This window comes from Pezoporus wallicus, unplaced genomic scaffold (genome assembly GCF_028554395.1).
Source record: "Pezoporus wallicus isolate ANWC-B61680 ecotype Strahan unplaced genomic scaffold, APGP_CSIRO_Pwel_v1 contig_14781, whole genome shotgun sequence".
NCBI lineage: Eukaryota > Metazoa > Chordata > Aves > Psittaciformes > Psittacidae > Pezoporus > Pezoporus wallicus.
In genome coordinates this window covers 16,423-37,801 of record NW_026640950.1, presented here as the reverse complement: position 1 = coordinate 37,801, position 21,379 = coordinate 16,423, and the positions used below count along the sequence as shown (strand labels likewise).

Below are 21,379 nucleotides of genomic sequence, written 5' to 3'. Positions count from 1 at the left end.
TACTAACAAAATCTACTTTCATCTTTTCCTTCTTACATTTGCATCATAGATGTGTTAAAAACAGTTGTCTCATAGTAGACAGTATCTCAAAGTAAGCTTAAATGCTGAATTAGAACTTTTCTCTGTCTCTTTGAATTACTAGTAAAATCTTGTCGGGGGTCCAGAATGAAGGAACAATTGATTTACACAAAAGCAGAAAAGGGAACAAGAATATTAAAGCCTGAGACCAGAGACCTGAGAATGTACAAGGACATAATTGCCAACAAAAGAACAACCTCACAGAAGTGGTTGTGCAGAGGGATATTTGTTTCTCACTGAGCTAAGCTCTTGAATGCATTTGTGGCTCTTGGCAAGACTGTATGTACTGAAGGTTTTGCCTGTTCTATTAGTCCCTGAGCCTGGCGTTCTTACATAGTATGCTAACAGAATATTTTCTCATCGTTAACAAGGTTTTCATGTCGGAATTCTTTAGGGAGGGTGGAAAAAAAGCTATAAAATTACTTTGTCCCTGCTGCTACGGCCTTAAGTCACGAGTTTCAAGATGCTGGTACTGTTCTCTAACATGCAGAAAACAGCACATGCTTATTTACATGAGCATTAAACTGTGCTGTTCTGGAGTATCTGTCTTTCAAATAAGACTAGCAGTGTGTATTCATGTGCCTTTGAGTTTGAAATGCACATGGCTGCTGTATGTTTGATTTGGAGTTGGAAACTCTCTTAACTCCTTTAGGTAGCTGAAGTGTTTCTTCTGCCAAGGTTGGAGCAGGCAGCATCTGATCTCAGAGCTCTGGTGTTTTATCACCAGATTGCCCTTCAAGGCAGGGCATGCTGGCTGAGCAGCTGCTGTGCTGTAATCTCACTGACAGGGGTCCAGCTATGCTGATATATGGTTACATACTGCAGCCCACAAGTGGTATTTGTGCTGTAGAAAAAAAATATATGAACATATGTTTATATCGTGTGTATGTATATATATATATATATAAAAATAAAACTAACATGTATTCTTGCTCCCTTTTCTACTTTCATATAAATCATTGTTCCTGCATTCTGGACGCCAGACAAGATTTGATCAGTAATACATGTATACAAGTAATAATCAGGTCCTGACTTGGTGACCTAGAAGCTTAAAGTGTTGCTGGGCAAATCCTCGTGTGATGCAACTGTGATTACAGCTGTAATTGTTTTTATGCAGTGGGGACTGGGTCTTGTTAATAAAGAGTAACAGTGGATTGTAATTATCGGAGTGGGACCTAGAAGACTTAAATGAATGAAATCTTGTGTGATGAAGGAAAACTAATGGATAGTAGGCAGCCTTAACTCTGTTCCCATTTGCCACATCCTTCCGAAAAAGATGGTTTGTTGTTAGTTCAAGCTGCACCCAAAGGTGGCATCTTGCATTGCTTCAGTGGTGGGTCAGCTGTGTTGGTGTGACACTCCATTTGTCAGGCTGTATTTCGGACACTGATGTAAACTTCAAAGCAAATGCCATTGGATTCCCTGCTGTGGAGACTACCTGAATGTGTCACGTTTTCTTCCTCTGGTTCCCTTTCAGGTTTATATGCCCTTTCTAAGCTCAGGGTGTTTGTTCCACGCAGACATAGAAACTTCAGAGGCTTTGGCTGAATTGGGGTTGTTTCCTTTGGTGATGTTTAGATTTAGTGAAGCCTCGTGTTTCGTACACTTTAGCACAAAATCTGTTATTAGGAAAAGGACCTACATTACCAAGAGTGTTCTCCACGGAAAATTGAGATTGCAGTTTTAGTTTTGTCAGTGAATACAGCATTCGTATTAGAACTAATCATCTGGCTTGCCTTGGGTTTGTGGGTGTTCCAGTGAATTAGAGGAAATCCTTTCTAGGGGAGCATAAGGCTTCTGTAGGATGAACTAACCTTCCCTTAAAAATAAGAAATAAAGCCAATGTTTTCTTTTAAAGGGGATCTAAGAACAGCAATTAAAATAATTACTTGATCAGATAAAACTAGACTAAATATACAGCCTGTTACTTACCCAGTAAGTAAAAGTATTTATATACTAACTTGAACATCGCTCTTGATTGCAGAGATATTTTTACTGCCATGGGCTGTGTAATTAGATATGGGCAGCCTGCTTATTTTAATTGCCTATACAAGAATGTATGTCAGTGGTTACTGACGCTGCCTTCACGCTGAGCCTTTGGGCTTATGGTCACTTTTACAGGAGAGCTTTTGGAAAGAGAAATCTAGTTAAATTGGAGAAGGAAGATGAGCCAGGCACTGGGCTGGATCTCCAAGCAAATTAAGTACACAGCTGCATTCATAACTTAACACATGCTTTTCACAGTTGTATGAAAATAGTTAATTAGCTGCTGATACATATAGAATTAGCCAGCTTGGGGAATTAGGCAGTAAGTATATTTTATCAGTTAAATTCTGAAGTCCTTTAAAAATGCAGCAGTCCCCCAACCACCGAGCAGTAAAATTTGAGCACATGCTTATTATTCCCAAACACTGCAACTAGTCTGAATTTGTTGTAGGATATCTTGAAGCTTTCAGTGTTGCAAGTATTCACCTAAAATGATGCTTGAAAATGCCAAAGTGTTTCCATGGTATTAAAAAACATAGTTAAGCATTTCTTTCAGGATATGTTCTGTGACAGTACAAAGAGATCCATCTTTGCTTGATTAGAGCTACTTAAATTAAGAAATGATGGTTTACCTTTTGCTCAGCTGTCCCTAGCTAATGTCAAAACTCTTGCAGACTCTCCTGGCTCTATATCATAGCTCTCCTTTAGCCCAGAGCGTTATTATATATATTTCAACAGCATATCCTTGGTAAGTATATGTTTCAAGGCACAGCACCTGCTCAGTAACATGTGCTGGTGCTCAGATTTAGTAAGGCAGTGGAGCTGTTACGCAAATATGTCCAATACAGCAGCCCTTTCTGGGTAATTTATTCTGCAAAAGCTTTTTCTGGCCTTAGAAAAGAAAACAAGGCAACTTGTAAGGCAGTTCTCTTCAGTGGCAGTGGCAGGCAGCTCGGCAGCAATGTGAATGTTAGTGCTCTTGGCTTGAAGTAGTGGGTAAGAAAAGCCTTCATGCTGGTTTTTGATGCTGTAGCTTGGTTCTTGAAAGCAGCTGACTGATTCTTCTGGGGTTTACATTTTCCTTTCCAGATGGGAGTCTTCTCCAGCCTTCAGCACAGACAGTTTTCAGTTTATTTAAGCTTTTTGAATCCAGTGAAGTTGCGAAACCATTCTTTACGTTGATCGGCTTTTGTGGTTGGCTGAAGTGCTGACAGTGTCGTTCAGCAGACTCAAAACAATGTATGAATTCAATTAAATCTTAAAACCTAAGATATACAGAGTTTTTTTTGTAATATCTGTCTTTTTTTCTTTTTTTTTAGAAACATAAGAAGGTCACTTAGTTGGAAAGTTAAACAAGCCAAACAGGAAATAGCAGGAACATGAAAACTACCAGCTTGATTGGGAGTGAGTGATACAATGTCAGTGTATTACTGCTTCCTGTATGCTGCCAAAAGCAAACCGATGTCTTTGATTTTCTGTAAAAGCTGTGTAATTATTTCCTGTGGAATATTGCAGTTCATAATCTTAAGTCTTGCTTTTAAATTAAAGGAAAATTAATTTGTCACTTAAAAGTCACGTTACAAGTATGTGTTGTCTGTGATCCTGTCCTGTAAATTGAAAGAATCCTTATTTCTGACAAAGAAAATGACAGTTTTAAGAGCATTTCTTCTGCTGATGTTGTGCTAACAGAATTTTTTTCATGATGTTCACGAAGCTTTAATTTCCATTGCCTTCCTGTGTGGCAACAACCAGCCAGAAGACTTTCTTGCTAACTACTAAAACTGGTTACGAGTTTTTCCCTAGCTGTAGCTTCCTTTTTAGAAGGAAAGAAAATCTGCTGTCTGCTCTTCTACTTTCAGTCTTAAGAGATACCAGCAGAACACAGGGTGGTGGACCCCGTTACAAGGCTGAACTGGGTTTTAACAAGTTAACATACCTTAAACGTGAGTTTTGTTTTCTCCCTTTTTCTTCATAAAACCATCTCTCTTAGTAAGAGAAGATGTTCAACTTAGCACTGACTCTTAAGGAACCACAAACCCTTAGGATTAAGAGAAGTAAAAGCCAGAAAGTGGAAATGTAAGGAGCAGCAAGTGATACAACATGCTAAATAACTGCTGGCCGGTAGGTCTTGTGTCATGTGCTATGACACACTGCTTGACCAGCTTCAGGCAAGAAGCAGAGGCCCCTTTTTGTCCTCTGCTAAATTTTCCCTCCTTTGTTTTCATAAATGAAAGCTGTGATGGTAATTAGTCCTGTCTCCTGAGTTTGTGTTAGCAAAATCAGTTTCTACAGGATACTTGGTTTAAAGAATTTGCTCTGTTTGGAGTCTAGATAAATGTGGTATTTCTTTTCAAGAACATTTCAATGGTTTTTGTGTTGCAGTGGTCACAACTAAGTTTCAGAGCTATTGTACATGCACCAGTCTCATCCCTGGAACACAGTCCATAGTTTCCTGGATGAGTTGGGCTTCATGGAGGATTTTGAAGATACCTGATAAGGGAGAATAAGCAAAGATCTCACTGTGCTTTCATACCAAGGTTTTGGGATCACTTCAGTGTCCCAGTTATGCCTCTTCACACATTTTCTCAATCCATAACCACTGTATTATATAAAAATAGGTTAATATCTTAATAAATTACCCTGCTGTGTCTGGAGAGAATGAGATGTCATTTCTCTTCACTAATGATGTAATGAAAGGTCATTATTACATGACAACTCAATGTAGTGAACTGTAGAGAAATCTCTTCATCCTTTCCTAGGTTTGACTTTTTCTAGGTACTAAAATAAGTCATTTTCAAAAAGAAACACATCCCTACCTGCTTTCCCTTACTTTTAAGGAAATAGTCTAAAGATGGTTCTTGATGCTCTTCAGTGGAAGCTTTTTTCCCTCTAGTATAGCTGTGGATAGACAAGCTCATAACTGAGTGATTTACACTTGTCATTTAAGTTAAATTTGTGTCATGCTTTTTAATTTTTTGATGCACTTACATTATGAGAATGTTTTGTGTTTCCTGTTTTTTCATGTTCTTTCCCTCCCCAGAAGCACAGTTTCTGTAAGTACAAACTATTTAATAGAAAAGAGCCTCTTTTGTCATTCCATTATTTGGACTCTGGCCCATCAGTGTTTTGATGCAGATTGGTATCTCTTAAAAGGACTAGTTTGTGAGTTAATGAGTCATGAAACAATCCGGGGTGTGCTTTTGCTGGTTGTTGAATTGAACAGAGTTCAAGCCGAATGTTTTCAGTGTCCTCTTAACATTGAGTGATTCAGAACCTGTTAGGTCAAAGTTTGAAGTGAGGCTCTGGGGACATGCTTCCAGTGAAATCTTCCTCTAAAGGAGTCTTGGGGACAGATCAACAGTGCAAGCTCTTTCTTGGCTTTAATGACAAAACTATTACAAGTTTATTCTTGTAATTAGTATTAAATCTCTGACTTATTACAAGGGTTTTTAGTGAATAAACATGAGGCTGACCTTATTTGACATCCTGGGATGTTATCATTAACATCAGGTTCTGAAAGTTGCTGATTAATACCAGGGTTGTGTAGATCTCGGTTCTCTCTTATCTGCTCATCTTATAGACTTTGGTCAACCATTTCCATATGTGCTTTGAAAACCTAGTGTTTGATCTGCAAGGTTTCTTTAGGCTTCCAGTATTCTGGTTAATAGATAATTTATCAGAAGTAGCAGGGTAGGAAATAAAATGTATTTAGTTGATGAGAAAACTTAGTCTTGTGTGTTTGTGGCAAGATGAGGTTCAATGTGTTTGCTAGTAAGGAGAGTGGATCTTAGTTTTTTTCCATTCTCCATTGTAGCCTAAATAAAAACCTTCTAAAATACAAGAAATGTGAAAGCAGGAGTCTTTCTGAAAACAGGCAGATAAAAAAGCCCAAACATCTTTAGCTCATTCTTAGGAGCAGTTTCTCTGCTTTAGTTCAATTCAGTTGATAGTTGTTAAACAAAAGCAATTGCCAACAACTTTACTTTCATGTGCTTGTAGCCAAAAATAAATTTGAAATTAGAAATAAAATAAACTGTTTTTTGTTGTTTGTTTTTTTTTCTCCCCTTCCTTTGTCTGTATGTATGGGAATGTAAATACTGGTGGGTTTGAGAGGTCAGTGGGGAGACTTTGTGGGGTTTTGTTTTCCAGTTTTGGGCAGTCATTTGGGATTACCTTCTGATGTCTAATGTACAACAGTAATTGAGTAATGCTCCTTTTGAAGTACTGCTTTTAGCAAAACAAGAGGAGTTGGCATATGAAAGCCTTGGCTTTGCATTTTTGGTTACCACTTCCCTGTAAATAAGGATATGGAAAGTATTTTATTAGTTCCCTTTTGTTAAGTAGACCTTTTCAGCAAAAATTCAATGGCTGTATTTGTGTTTGAATGCCTGTTTCCATGAAGGCAAAACTTCATGAATGAAAATTAATAAATCTTTAGAAGCGTCAATTGTGAGTATGTACTTGGCCTCCCGTATAACACAAACTAAAGGGTTTTAGTTAAGATTTTTTTTCCTGCTTTACATAAATGCTGATTTATTATTACTTTTGTGTCTGGTACCATTGTCTCGATCTACACAGGTCCAACCTAGTTCTTTACACTCAAATTTTACTACATGAATGCTGGAGAACAGTATTTCCATGCTACATGCCATAAAAGCTAAACCTACATGCAGTGTTTTAATAAAAAGGAAAATAATGAGCTAGATATGGCATCTCTTTTAGATGATGGGGTAAATTCTTCCTGGTAGTTTCAGTGTTGTTCAGTTGCTCAGCTCTTGTGACGTGCTCCTGCTCTGTGGTTTTCATCTAGTGTTGTACAGATGAAGCTCTAGACTCTAATGTGTTTTCTTTCAGTAAAGAAAATGGCTTAGAAAAAAGGTGCTGTTGTAAAGCTGTTAATGAAATCAAAGGAAACACATACTGGTATAAATTGTACTGATAGGCATAATAAAAATAGTGAAAGATGGAACAGATCTTTGATTTAATTCTAGAGTGCTTGTGCTAAGGCTGAAATATTGGATGTTATGAAAAAAGTGTAGCCTTCAATCAGCATGTGTGTGATTAACTTTTTTTTTTTTTTTTTTACTTTTTCAGGAGGAATAGAAAAAATATCTCGGTGTAGTTTGAGACATTAATTTTCCAGTCCTTTTACTGGTTAATAGGGGCTTGATCCAGAAGCTGAAAAAAGGGAGTTACAAAAACCCCAGCCAACAATGGGGTATTAAGGTGGCTTCCACAGATGATGTCTCTTCTAATGTTGCCTATATCCAGTGCATGTTTTACCCTGGCCTGCCAGGGGTGGCTAATCCTGAAGTGTTTGACCTTATATAGCTGCTGCCATTTTGGGAGGAGGAAGTCCAAGATTGTGCTCTTTCACCCGGGAGAGGCTGATAGGGGCTGGTATCATGAAAGCCAGAGGGTTGAATATGTGGTCATGAGGAAGAGGGGAGGAGTTGTCTGTGCCTTCATGGAAAACCTCAACTGGTTGTTGACAAATGCACTAATACCAGTCAAATGGGTAAAAATCCCAGGCATGAATAAGAAAACAGAACTGAATAAAATGTCTTCAAGCCCACTAACTCTCTTACCTTGACATTTTTGGACTGGGAGGGAAGCACCTCTAACGGGTGTGATTTCTGCCTCTGTGCTATATTTCGAATGCAAGCTTCCATACTTAATACAGTTCTATGTACAGTTGAAAACTACGTGAAGAAGGCTTCTCTTTTGCGTGTGAAAGAAAGCAGCAAATAAAGTAATATTAAAAAAAATAATAAAGAAAACAACTTGGGAAATTTGATTACAGAAAATATGTGAGTGAATGAAGATGGTTTTGTGCCGTCTGTTGCCCCTTCAAGGTAGACTTCAGCAAACAACAGAGGCTCAGCTAGTGAAAAATCTGGTTCCTACTAACTATGCATTGGTGCATAGGATGAGCAATATGCATGTGTGTGGACAGGTTGCAGTGCTCTGCCCTTTTCTGAATGGTGTTGGAAAGCACTTGTAACCCAAAGGCCTCATCATTCTTTGTATTTCTCTACCCCCTTCATATGTCATTTGTGATCTTGTCTGACACTTTCACTTCCCTGCCTTAATTCCCTAGGTAATTGTGGATAAATCTCCACAATGAAAGTCTTCTGTGCCCCTCTGCCAATGCAGCTTAGCCTAGCAGCGAGGCAGGTATGTGCACTTTTCTTGGATCAGTTTACAGGGAAGTGCTGGGAGAGGGGAGCAAAAGGTATGTCTCTGAGATGTGTTGTCACTGATGTCCTGCCAATCTGCTCCATGTGGGTCCTGCCCCATGCACGCAACAAAGCCTAACATGGAGAGCATAGCTGGACTACTTGGGGATGAGCTCCCATTGATTAGTTCCAGACTCTAAGCTCAGATGTAAGGAAGTGCAGATATGCGATCTCAGGCTATCTCCTGTATTAGAAATGGTAATTTTACTCTTTTTATCCCTTGTATTGGGAAGCTTGATTATTTTTTTTTTGTTGAATTCAGCATCCTGAAGAGACAAACAGCATTCGTGTGTCCTTCATTCCTTACAAAGGTTTTCTGGTTATGAAATCATTTATAGTGATACTGGGTGGAGTCAGCTTTTTGAGCATTTTCTCATGCTTTTGATAGTAAATGCAGTGTAAAGAAAATACATAATTTTTCACTCTATTATTAGTTATCAAATTTAATATCCACTCACTTCTGCTTGGTAGATGGCACCTTATTCTTCCTGAATATTGTATAATTGATTGCTCTGAATAAAGTTGAGTTTCACAGTAGGTTTATGAGGCTTATTTTAATAAAACCAACTGCAACATAAATAATACAAAGAATATCTGAGAGGCCATGTAACAGAAACATACAACTGGACAAATTAAACAGGAACTCGGGTAATTTTTTAGATAGATTGTATTTTTCATGGTATTAGATAATTAGGAGAAAATTACTGGAGCACTTCCTATAGTTAGTAATTATCTAGCCAGTTGTCCCTAGAAGCATATTGCTGCAGCACAATGAACTATATTTCATGCTCTAGGACAGACCTAATCTTACAAGATTAGGTTTAGAATTGCTACAAGGTGCAGAAATAACTATGCAATGGTCCACTTTGCTAATTGCAATCATTTTCCAGAGGATAAATTCACTTCAGCAGATTGTACTAACTGGGCAAGTTCAGACCAGAACTTTAGCATGAGAAGGTCATGGAACTGTCAGCACAACAAAATCCATGAGGTGATTTAAGGTCTGTTATTAACCCACATAGTAAAAAAGCAATAGCTAGATTGCTATAGGTAATCCTATTTTGCCTGAATTACTGTAGGAGGGTAGGTAAAGAAATGGGGTTTGAATACTGTAGAAATGCCAATGATAAGAACACGTTCAGTAAAGTGGCACTGGGTTTGCTATGAATGACAAGTGCTGAGGAACACTTACTATGTCTTTGTTAGGCTTTGACTTGCAATGCCTTTCTGGCTTTCTTTATCCCACTCCAAGAAGAGATGCTGCAGCAGTTGACAGTAGGCTTTCTGCTAGTTCTTTGCTCATCCTTCAGCTGTTTCACCAGCTGCATGGTGATACCCCTTATCAATATCCACTTCATGAGTTCTTTCTAATTATAATTTTGAAGCACATACAGTTCCAACCAATATTCAGTGTATTTTAACTGTGATCACAATTAGGGGTGGCCTGAAATCTCTTAAGTGTACCAAGATAGATTTTCCTTAAAATAGCAAGAAAACCTCTGTACCATGTGCATGGTAAAATGTTAATGCCACTCATACTGTCTAGATAGCTCCTCAATACCTGGCATGCATATTGTATTCCTGTGGTGCTCAGCACACAACATGCCAGCTCAGTAGTACTATAAAATCATTTAGGAAGCAGGTGAGGAACCCACTGAAAATTTGAAGATGAGCAAATCTCTACAAAAAGCATAATATGCAGGAGGAAGTAGAGAATAATGAACTGACATTATTCGTGAGCTCATGGATTTATGTTACTGTAATTGGGAATTACATGGAGAAGGAGCGGTTGAGAGGATCATAAAAGGAATGTTAATTCTGTATTTTAAAGACAGGCATCAACATCTGTAGATCTATTTAAAACTTGCCTGTTCCAAAAATTTCAAGTGCAAATAAATGAGACTGGAAGAGGAGGTCTTTAAAAGAGACAAGAACTGGGCTGGAATAGTTTTAAATGAACAGGACACACAATGAGTTTTTAAATGGCCACAATAAAGACTTCAGGTCGTGATTGTTTCGAGATAGAGGAAAATCAAGCTCGCTGTGGGGAGCAGGGAGACGTGAGGCTGATGACACAGTTTGCCTGTTGTAATGCGGTCTCTATGGCTTTTTGCATTGCAGCTCTTCTGTCATGCAGTTATGTTATGAGGAAGTTACATGTGATAAACATGGGTTTGAGTCTTACAGGTAATATAGTGTATAAATAGCCTTGAGAATAGGTAAACGTGTTGTAAATGGTGATTCACCAGAAACAAAATGGTAGATCTCTGGGTTTTGTGAGAAGCACTAAGTGAGACACTGTATACACAGCATGCATCCCTTCAGGCACCTCACTTGGAGGTAAAATTCCGGTGTCTTTGTTTTAGTATAATTGCTTTTGAATAGTTAAGCTGATGTACATTAGGTTTTTGTAAGAAAAATTCCCTGTGTCGGTATCCCCATGTGTGCAGTCAAAAGAGAGGAGAAATTTGCAAGACAAATAGAAAGTCAGTGAAATAATTTTCATAAAGTTTAGCATGGTGGAATTTCTATCTGTGGTGCAGGGAAATGAGAGGCTCCAGGAATTCAGTGTATCAAATATCTAATGCTTAAGACCGTGTCTTTGACGGCTGTGTACCACATGTAGAGATGGAAGCAGTGACCTGTGCTGTTACTCAACCCTTTCCACAGTAAGATCCTGTTTTTACTTACAACTTACTCCAATTGCAGTAATTGAGGCTGAAATTTTCCATGAAACTGCGGTCGAGGAGTTGTCATGATGTCAGCGCAGCAACAAACCCACACTAAACTGCCTGCAAAATCAGCCTCTGAAAACATGGAGGCTTTTTTTGTCTTCATTTTCTGTGCACCAGATTTCCCTCAGAGGGATGGTGTTTGCTACTTGATGTTATTAGGATAAGTCCATGCAGTTTGTGTAGCACACTTAACTATATAGACGAATGGTATGATAAGGCCATGAGGAACTTTGCATTCGGTGTGTTGTTGGGTATTAGTTAAGGCTGGAGTTGAAAGCATCATACAGCAGTGGTATCAACCTCCCTACCTGAGCTGGGCACCCAAAGCACTGCTACAAGTATGAGGTGCTCTCAAAGCAAGTCCTGGCAGTATCAGAGAGTCATCACTTTTGCATGCGTTTCTGAATATCTGCTTCATTCTTCTTATCTCTTTGTTTTTTCATAGTGAGTGTTGAAAAAGTGGAATTAAAGGGACTGGCACACAAGAAGAATGAAAGAAATGTTGAATATTCCTTTGAGGTAAGGTTGGTTTTCTACTATGAAAGAAAGGAGAATAATCATACTTCAGGAGAAGTTAAAGAAATTCTCAAACCTCAGTGCTAGATCCCAGAAGTTGCTCTAGTGGAGCTTCTTTGAGACAAATGGTAGTCTTATTTTTTAATCAGTGATTTGGAAGTAGTCATAAATGGCTGATTATGAATATATGTGGGTGATGCAGAGATTGTCTGGTAAGTGGGACACAGGCAAAATAGATACATTCACTCTAATGCAGCAAGTTATGGCTAAGTATATATTTAGGGGGAAATATCACGCCATGCTTACAGAACAGTTACCCTTGGGCTGAATGCAGAAGCTAGAAAGAATTTAAGTTTTAATCTGGACAGATGAGAGTTTAGACTCTGTGGGCACTGCTGCACATACTGGAAAAGAGGTAGGACGGTCATTTATCTTTGCATTCAGCACTGAGGGAAGTGTGAGACTGTGGTGTGACCTTCAGGCATTACTGATTATAAAAGGAGTGATGAGAAGGACAGAAAATAGCCCTGGAAGTTATTCAAAGCTTGAGGAAAATGCTGTGTAGTGAGAGACTTAAAGAACTTGACTGAAAGATGATTTTCGGTATCCTATAAAAGTGTTTTCAAAGGGAAGAAAATGTTGCACTGTAAAGGCAGTGTTAATCTAGCAGAAAAAGGCATAACAGGAACTGAGGTCTGAAAATTGAAGCCAGACTAATTCAAACTGGAAGTGAGAATAGTTTCTTTGGAATGAGGGTGGTTAGCCACAGGCTGCTGGGAGAAGTGGCTTCCCCTCCTATTCACGCAGCTTTTGGAGGTCTGGTCATTGCTCACAGTTTCTGTGGAGGGATGACTTCATTGTGTGAAGCCTCGTGTTAATAGCAGAGACTGGATTCTGGGTGCTGGCGAGCAAGAATGGCAAACTGCTTTTCTTCCATCTAGTTGGAGTGATGTATTCCAAAATTCAGACTTGCAAAGCCCAGAAAATGTCTTTGGTTTGCTTAATGAGGCGGCAGAGCCAAACAGTTGGTGAGAAAAGGAGAACTCGAAAGAAAACAGCAGAATTTCAATTCTCTGCAGTTTTATCAAAAAGGAAAAGTTACTCTTTAAAACTACCACCCAAGATCAGTTCAGCATCTGCCTGTGATGTTGACAGCATTAACCTCTGCGTGACTTGATATTGTTCTGCGTTTTCCAAATCCCATGATTGTTCCAAACATCAGTATTAGAAAGGAGTTTTTCAAGGGATTTTAAAAATCACTATGAAACATGCAGTTACATATTAGTGTTTTGTGAAACATCTTTTTCTGTTATGAATTTTTCTGTGAATACCAGAAATTACTTTCACCAGTATTTCACTTGACAGCTTATAGCTGAAGGAATAGTATGTAATTTAGTTGAGCTAATAAATTGCTGTTTGCTCGGTTAGAAACCCAGCTATTAAATGTTTTGTTTAGCAGCTTGGGAATAGAAGGTCAATAGAGTAGTTTAGTGTTTTCAGCATCGCTTTGTAATGTTATTGTTCTCTGCGTTTATGATTCATATTTTTGTTTTATAAGTATTGAAAATTATAACCAGTTGGCGAAATGGAAGTCATAACAAATACTGGGTTATTACAAAACTAGAAAGAAAGAGAAAGTTCTAGATTTTTCTGAAACTTCTCATGAATTCTAAAAAAAGTATTCATTTATCATGAACATTAAGAAGAACCCAACAAAAAACCCCCACAGGCTTTGTAATAACAGAAACTGCTTAAGTTCTCATCTTTTCTTTTCTTTTTCCTTATTTTTTTTTGTGTAATAGCTCTTCAGAGAGGAAATTCCTCCATTATGTAATGTATTTTGAAATACTCTCCTCTCACCAGTCTTTTTGGCAGCATTCTGGTGGCTGGAAAAACTTTGTGCATGTTTTCAGTTGTCATTGAAACTAGTGTCATGTGAGAAGATGGTCGCCTGGTTCTTAACACGTAAATCCAGCTTCCTCCCCTATAGAACTGATGAAGATCCGTATGCTTCCCAGACGCCGTGAGCAGATACCTGAAGTCTGAAGGCATTTATCGTTGGCTGGTCTCATGCTGATGTCCTTTGTGCCAAGAAATCCTGGCTTTGGCTCAGTTAAACTAATCATCTACCGCGCAATAAAAGCCTCTGTATCTAAGAATGTAATGACTTTAATGCATACGGGAAGAGATACTGAACCCTTTCCTTCTTCTAGGGCATATACAAGATGGTGTCTAAAGAGTGTAGCTAGAGCAGGAGCTGCAGGTTTCCTTTCTAAGGCTTTGCCTTTCTTTGCAGTGTGGTGATTTGCTGCCATCTTCAACTTTGCATGGCATATGGAGTTGATTAATTATAAATAGGCACTGTTGTGCTGTGGCGAGTTGTTCATATTGAACATCAGATTCTACAAACCAGCTGTTTTCTTTAACAGTAATGAGAGAAAAAAATTTCCATTACTTAGTAGTCTGTTGCTTAATACTGGACGTCTGCAGCTTGCAATGGCTGTGTAAACTATGAAGTGCTTTTTTAAGCATTCAGAATAGCTGTTAAGTATAATAACAGCAAGAACCAGGCAGCGAGGGAGGACTGAGTAATAGTTACTTGTGCACAAGAGAGAGATTTTCCTTATTGCTCTCACACATTACAAACTCTCTTGAAATCGGGGGGTGACATTTGATGACCATAATTGATCTTTTGGAACCAAACTTAAGTCCCTGACCATTAGTTACTAAACTGAATACTTTTCACTTCCTAAGGTCCTGTGGTCTGATTCTTCAGTGACGTTGGTAACCAAATCTTCCTCTGAAGTGACTGATTTTATCTCAAAGGTAAAGGCGATATCAAAAACACTTTGAGCACAGGAAGATGTTTTATCCCTCTGTGTAGCTTTGTCAAATGACATTTTTCAGATATGCTGAGATAGTACAGATTGAATTTCATAAAATGTTTGACTTACAAATTGCTGTGCATTGAAACTCCTATGAGTAACAAGTCTTCTTTTCACTCATTATTTGTAATATCCTCCACATTTAGCTGTCTCAGCTGTATCCAGAAGAAAACTTGGAGAAATTCATTCCTTGCCTAGCTGGTCCAGATTCATTTTACCTAGAACGGAACCACATGGACCTGGAATCGGACCTTAGGTATGCTGAGATTTCTGTTGTTGTGGGTTTTTTTCCTTAACACTGGCTTTTTTCACCAACTGGAAGAAAAAAAAACAGGAAATAGAAATAATACGTTCCTATTCCAAATTACTTTTAAGAAATTAGAGGCTCATCCTGAGCGTTATTTCTTGATGTTCTACTAATTCCAGCATGGAAGAATTTTCTAGGAATTTTTTCTTCAGAAATACAGATGGTAATAATATTCAGTATTAAGCTTCTTGGAGAATTGACATTTCCTAATTCCTTATTCAAAACAAATAGAGGATCATGGGCTTTGCAGAAGCTTGGTTTGGGCTAGAAAATAGCCAGGAAACTCAGGAAAAGTACAGCTGCCTCAATAGTCATCCTTCCGTATTGAGGGATGGGTTGAGGGCATTTTCTTTTTTACCCTTACCCCTTTAGAGGGTTTTTGTGTTGTCTCAGTTGTTCTAGGTTGTCATGGTATTTATTTTAATTTTTAAAAGGTAGGTATGTGTATATATATATATATATATATATATGTATGTATATATAATAGCCATTAAATCTGTGGAAGCCATTAGCAGCCAAGACGTTTTTAAAGTACCTCCTCACGTTATCACAAATCACCTGGCCATTATCTAATCTAAACTACAATCTGTGGCAGGTCACATCAGATCTCTCTTTCTGGATACCACAATAGTTTTGCTAGGAGAATTCGAAGGACTTAAATTATTGTCAGCTGCTACTGTCTTTATCTGTGCAAAGTATTGAATGGCATTTTAAAATACTAATTAACTTCTGTTAGAGCCTCTGCTAAACACCTATTTTCCCTAAATCCAGACTGGCAGAGCCACCCTGGATATTGGTTTTCCACAGTCAGAGCCAGCAGGTACATGCCTAGATTATTTTTAATGGCAAACAGCATTAACGTTTCAGGTAGTCCCTTCTGTGCTTTAAGGATCACAGGCTATTGACAGGACTTAGGGAGGGTAAGGAAGAATGCATGCTGCTGCTGTTCAGCCTGCAACAGTCTGCAAATCTAGGTTAATGGAGCAGCAGTCTGTGTTCCCAGAGCAGTGGTTGCATCTCTGGAGCAGAGAAAGAAGCTGTTCTGTTAAATGCTGCATGGGTGTAATGTTCAGAATTTTAACTGTGATTTTTCAAGGTAGAAAGCATATTTGTGTGCATGTGTGCAGTTGAGTTATTTTTTACTCAAAAGACACTTAAAATGGTAAAGATACGGTCAAAATGGTCTCTTTAAAACCATTTTCTGTATGGTTTTGACATCTGTAGATCTGGCACCAGTTTTTGCATGACCATGAGAAGTTTATACATGTTGATGGAACACACTTTTTATGCATTACAGAGTTTTAGGAGATTTTCCCTCAAAAGAGGCACGGCAATCCCAAAGCAAATGTGACATAAGTTTTACAGCCTTTTTCCCTACACTGCCAGACTCTGCATCTGCTGTTTATCTCCAAGAGGAGAGAATGAAATAACAGATACATCTATATTTTGTGGTCTTCAGATTCGTGAATTTGAAGGGAAATTTTCAAGTTTATATTTGAACATTTTCTGCTTTACACACATTCAGTGTTCCTAAATTAAGCATCTTTACCGAAACACTCAGGAGAGTGAAAGCAACACAATGATAACGTGTTTAAGTAGTATTCAGTGTAAGAACATCCATACTTTGATTCAGTATTGCGTGGTGTTATTAATTTGAAAGGTCTTCTATGTTCCAGTTTTAAAATTTCCAATTCAGTTTCAAAACGTTATTTACAGTCTGTAATTTTGACTTTATAGGCAGCTCCAAATCAAACAAACATAACAGAATGGGGGGGGGTTGTTTGCTTTTGATGAACATGCAGGTATTTGGCACCATTACCTTCCCATGTGGTGAAAAATGACCACGTTAGAAAGTTCTTCAGCGCTTCATCTCCTTCACAGCAACTTCAGAGCTCGAGTAAGTTTAAATAAAGCTTAAAACCGAAATTTTTTGTACAGATGCGAATTTCATAAACAGACACCACTTGTAACTTCTGTTCCCTGTTTCTAGATCCTGGCAATCCCTCCCTTTATAAAGTAGGAACCACGCTGGGAACATCTGGAAGGTGAAACATTTATTATGTTTACGTTTGTTCTGGTTAGTTGCAAAACCCCATCGTATCAGGAACTATCTGTCCTTGGAAGTTATGAAATCAGCAGTGGCTGTCTTGCCCTAGGAAATTTGTATGTTCAGGGAAGAATTTGAGGAAACCTCTTGACCAGCGTTACATGGGAGATAAGATCAGAGGATTGCTGTGATCCTGCTGGCTGGCAGTAAAACCTGCTCTGAGCAGCCTTTCTCTAAAGGTTTACAGCTGTAGCTCCTAGTTGGCATCAACACTTCAATGCTGAGCTGTGGTGATGGATGATTCCTTTGTGATCCACTGCTTACTGCAGAAGTGGTAATGGTCTCAATTACATACTTAGAAGGAATTGTTTTGAAACTGAATCGTAGGTGTGTCATCCCTAGTGCAGGTCTTTGTGGTCAGAGGGAGACTAGAGCATCTCTGAAAGGCTTCTTTTCTCTCTACAGCATGTTTGAATGTTTCCTTGTACAGCAGGGGTTTTCATTTCAGAGAGAAGAGGAGACCTCTTCCAGGGGAGGGAGAAATCAGCCTTGGGAGGAAAGAAATTGTCTTGCCTTTTGTTAGGATTTAACAAACTTAGAACTCATTCTCTGAAGAGGCAATTTTCATTTTCTTCTACAAAAACAGGATCTTCCAAGGATCCAATATTGGGGGTTATTTTGCCACTTACACATGTAAAAATTTCCACAGGATTATATTTGGGCTTCTTTTTAATAATGCCAAGAATTACGGTAAACTATGGTCATTCTCTCTAAATTTCTTTTAAATCACAGAGGTAGTAGACTGTATGTTGGCTGTGATTATAGAAAGAAACCTCTGCTTAACTTAAAGATAACACTATTTGCCCTAAGCTGCACTGTTCTTATTGTGGTATTGAACAGCAGAGATACAAATCTCCAAGTTGGATCCAACAGTTCAGAATTTACTAGAAATCCTGGAAGTGGTAGATTTGTATGGCCATAGTAGCTTGAGCTATGGGTGAGACAGATTCAATGTGCTAAACTGAACTGTATTACTCCTTTGCAGACCTATATGTGGAGTGGCTGGCATTCAGTCTTCTCAGAATCACGTTCAACACTCAGCTGCTGCTCCTGTTGCACTACCCCACTGTTCCCATGCAGGAGGTACCGGCTCATCGCTGGCCTATCGCACCCAGATGGACGCCTCTTCTTCACCCATGTTAATGTCTTCCAGTCCACAGACTCCTCAGACACAGGAGCAAAATGGGATCTTAGACTGGCTCAGGAAACTGCGGTTGCACAAATACTATCCTGTCTTCAAACAGCTTACGATGGAGAAGGTAGGGCAGTGGATTAAGAGAAGGGAGGTAGCTTTTAAATCATACTCGTGTTCTCTAGTGCAGAGAGAGGGGCTGCAAACATCTGCATTGAGAATTGCAGAAGTTACTGGCAAATTTTGTGAATGTTTTGCTCTCTTGAAGCAGTAATATTTTGATGAGAACCTTTCTGTTTGGCTCTGTGTTGTGTCCGGGCCTGAGCTGTTCCACAGCTGCCTCCTGCTTCAGCATGCTTCACTGAATGCTTGAAGATCCATCTTGCATGCAGCCTCAGGAGCTCTGCTTTGGCTCCTTGTTCATCCCTTCGATGTGGAGCACATAACTAAAAATTGTAGGGGCTTTTCTTCTTATTATTTCTGCTTCTTGGTGGATTTTTGTCCAAAAACTATTTGTTATCCTGATTTTAGAGAATAGACTCAGAGACTTCTGAAATGAACATCAGTGTGCGTGTACCTGTAAGGGAACGTGAGGTTTTTGTTTTCTGCTGAAATTCTTGTGGGAAAGCAATCACTTGTATATTTGCACAATAGGAGTCACAAATTACACTTCTGTGTGCTGGGTTTTGTCTAAATGGAATACGTTTGCAGCATTTACCCAGCTCCCATCTATAAAATTCCCGTAATCTTTCTGTTTTTTAGCCTTGAACGCCCTCCAGTGGAGCAAGTGCTTAGGTCCAGGTCTAGATTGGAGTGGCTTTATGCTGGCTGTAGAATGTTGGATTTAATCCTAATCTGTTACCAGAGTCTTCTGATTCGATTTTCTTCATTATGTGAGGGAAATCTATAGTGTTTTGTTCTCTAATAAAGTAGCAAAACCGTGCATATTCTAGTGTGTTTTAAATAAGCATGTGCTATTATGCATACTTTGCTGGCTTTGATTTTCATTACATTATAAATGTATATATTACAATTTCATATTCTATGTCTATATTTTGTTATAAGATTTAATTTTGGAGTATATTTTCTAATTAAACTGATGAGTTGACTGCGTATTGATTTCTGTGTTAAACGACACAACTAGGAAGACTAGAGGTTTTTTTTTTCCAGAGAATCAGATCCTTAAACCCATTTATAACACAAAATTCTATTTTAATATGTACACAAATTTCCCCGTGTTTATTGTGAGTAGTTAGTATAAGCACACACCTAATTAAATTTAATCTACAGATGTTCTTCCTTTTGCGCTGGTTTCCCACACTTTCTGTCCACACAGATTCTATAACCAAAAACTAGAGCAGAGAGTTTCTTTGAATTAGCGTGTTAAAAAATGGCTTTAAAGTTGCCTTCCAGAGTTGATCTTGATTAACAATGTAAATAAGAACATTCCAGGCTGTAAAACTAAGCACACGTTGTTTTTCTTTACAAGTTTCTGAGTCTTACTGAGGAAGATCTGAATAAGTTTGAATCCCTCACCATGGGAGCAAAGAAGAAGCTCAAGACCCAGCTAGAGTTGGAGAAGTAAGTGTGTGTGGGGGGAAACTGTCTTTTTAAGGCCATATTTAACGCAAGTTTTATGATGGCCTTTGCTTTCTAGAGCATATACCTGCCAGGATTCCCAGCTGTCAATGTGGGTAATGCTTATCTCCCATCCTCTGAAGATGTGTTGGTTACTGTGAAAAGCTCTTAGCAGATAATATCTATTACTTACTGGTTCACTGTCGCCTGTTCATGGTTGTGGTAGGCATAACCGAATGGAAAGAGTTTGTGAACTCTGTTTTAAAAGGATACAACAAGAAAGTCATATAATAAATACCTGTTGTCACCTCCTCTCATGAAGGTCGCACCTTCATGATCTCAGTATTGCCAGACATAATATTTCCAGCGCTCTGTGCAGTATTAATAGCCCTTTGGGGAAACTGATGTAACAGACTGTCTTTTTCTTGCATCTCCTCTTAGAGGGAAATGTTTATTCTGAAGCTTCCGCAGTGACTTTAAAAGTAATTAAAAATCCAAATCCAGGCCCATTTATCAAAGCTCCTTGACAGCACTTTTCATCAGTCTTAGTTTTTTCCAGATTGTGTTTACAAAATGAAAACTTGGAGCTGCATTTGTCTTCTCTTTGGTTTTGGTGTGCATGGCTATGCTTGGGATGTGCTTATATCATGTGTGGTAGGATTTAGTCACTGTTGGGTGATATTTTACCCTGTACAAATAAGAGCATTAGTTTTGTAACCAGACATTGCACAGTCCAAATGTAACTGCTGGCAAGAAGCTGTGGTCACAATTGATGCGATTTCCAAACGTTTGCAGTTGACATTAGCATAGCATTTAGTGGATTATTTAGTGGGCTCTGTCTGCTTCGGTTTCATTCAGAAATTGATTTATCTGTCATTGTGCATTAGCCATTTTCTGTTTCCTCATATGTTTCTCCATCACCCCATAGAGAAAAGTCGGAGAAACGGTGCCTAAACCCCTCAACACCTTCTTCAGTTACCAGCAGTGGTGTGGCAAGGGTTCCCCCTACTACACATGTAGGGCCAATCCAGAGTATTCGTGGCAACCATGCTGCAGGTAAGAAAGAGGAGCAAAGGACACTGCTCTGCTCTGGGGGCTGAATGTGACCTTGCACGAGAGCAAGCTCATTCTTACAGTGCTTTTTCTACAACCCATCATAAGCTTTATCTTCCAAAATGTCATTGGCTTAATGGGGAGCAATCAAAAAGTCTCATTCCTTATTGTGAGGGTGCTGAGGCGCTGGCACAGGGTGCCTGGAGAAGCTGTGGCTGCTCCATCCCTGGCAGTGTTCAAGGCCAGGTTGGACACAGGGGCTTGGAGCAAGCTGCTCTAGTGGAAGGGGTCCCTGCCCGTGGCAGGGGTTGGAACTAGAGGAGCTTTAAGGTCCCTTCCAACACAAACCACTCTGGGATTCTATGATTCCCGTGTATGTGTAGTGCAGTAAAAAGTGGTTTCCTGCTTGCGGGTTCCATGTGAATGGCTGGCTGCACTGGTCAGCAAGTTACAGCTCCAGGCTCCTGCTCCTTAGCTGATGTGTGTCTGTAAACCTTGAGCATCACTGTATGTTAGATGGTGTCATGAAACAGCTGTAATTAAGTCCCGCCACGTAGGTGTCACCGCTCGCATCTGCACTACCTGATGGCTTGTACACCCTTTATTTGCAGAGCTGCGAGTGGATGTGGATCAGCCATCTCACCCATTGCCCCGTGAGGGCAGCTCATCTGAGTATTCCAGCTCTTCTTCCAGCCCCATGGGGATCCAGACAAGGGAAGAGAGCTCGGACAGCGCCGAGGAGAATGACAGACGTAAGCAGAAC

The 21,379-nt window shown here is 39.1% G+C and overlaps 1 protein-coding gene across 1 annotated transcript in view; it reads left to right on the top strand.

The window, feature by feature from the left end:
• LOC130605672 (zinc finger CCHC domain-containing protein 14-like) overlaps positions 1 to 21,379 on the top strand; it is a 51,017-nt gene that overhangs the window by 25,746 nt on the left and 3,892 nt on the right. Inside the window, exons 3-11 of the mRNA XM_057421357.1 lie at positions 11,484 to 11,557; positions 14,309 to 14,380; positions 14,586 to 14,695; positions 16,549 to 16,643; positions 16,737 to 16,791; positions 17,839 to 18,112; positions 19,475 to 19,566; positions 20,492 to 20,619; positions 21,228 to 21,368. Coding sequence (XP_057277340.1) covers positions 11,484 to 11,557; positions 14,309 to 14,380; positions 14,586 to 14,695; positions 16,549 to 16,643; positions 16,737 to 16,791; positions 17,839 to 18,112; positions 19,475 to 19,566; positions 20,492 to 20,619; positions 21,228 to 21,368 — 1,041 coding nt within the window. The remainder of the gene's footprint in view (positions 1 to 11,483; positions 11,558 to 14,308; positions 14,381 to 14,585; positions 14,696 to 16,548; positions 16,644 to 16,736; positions 16,792 to 17,838; positions 18,113 to 19,474; positions 19,567 to 20,491; positions 20,620 to 21,227; positions 21,369 to 21,379) is intronic.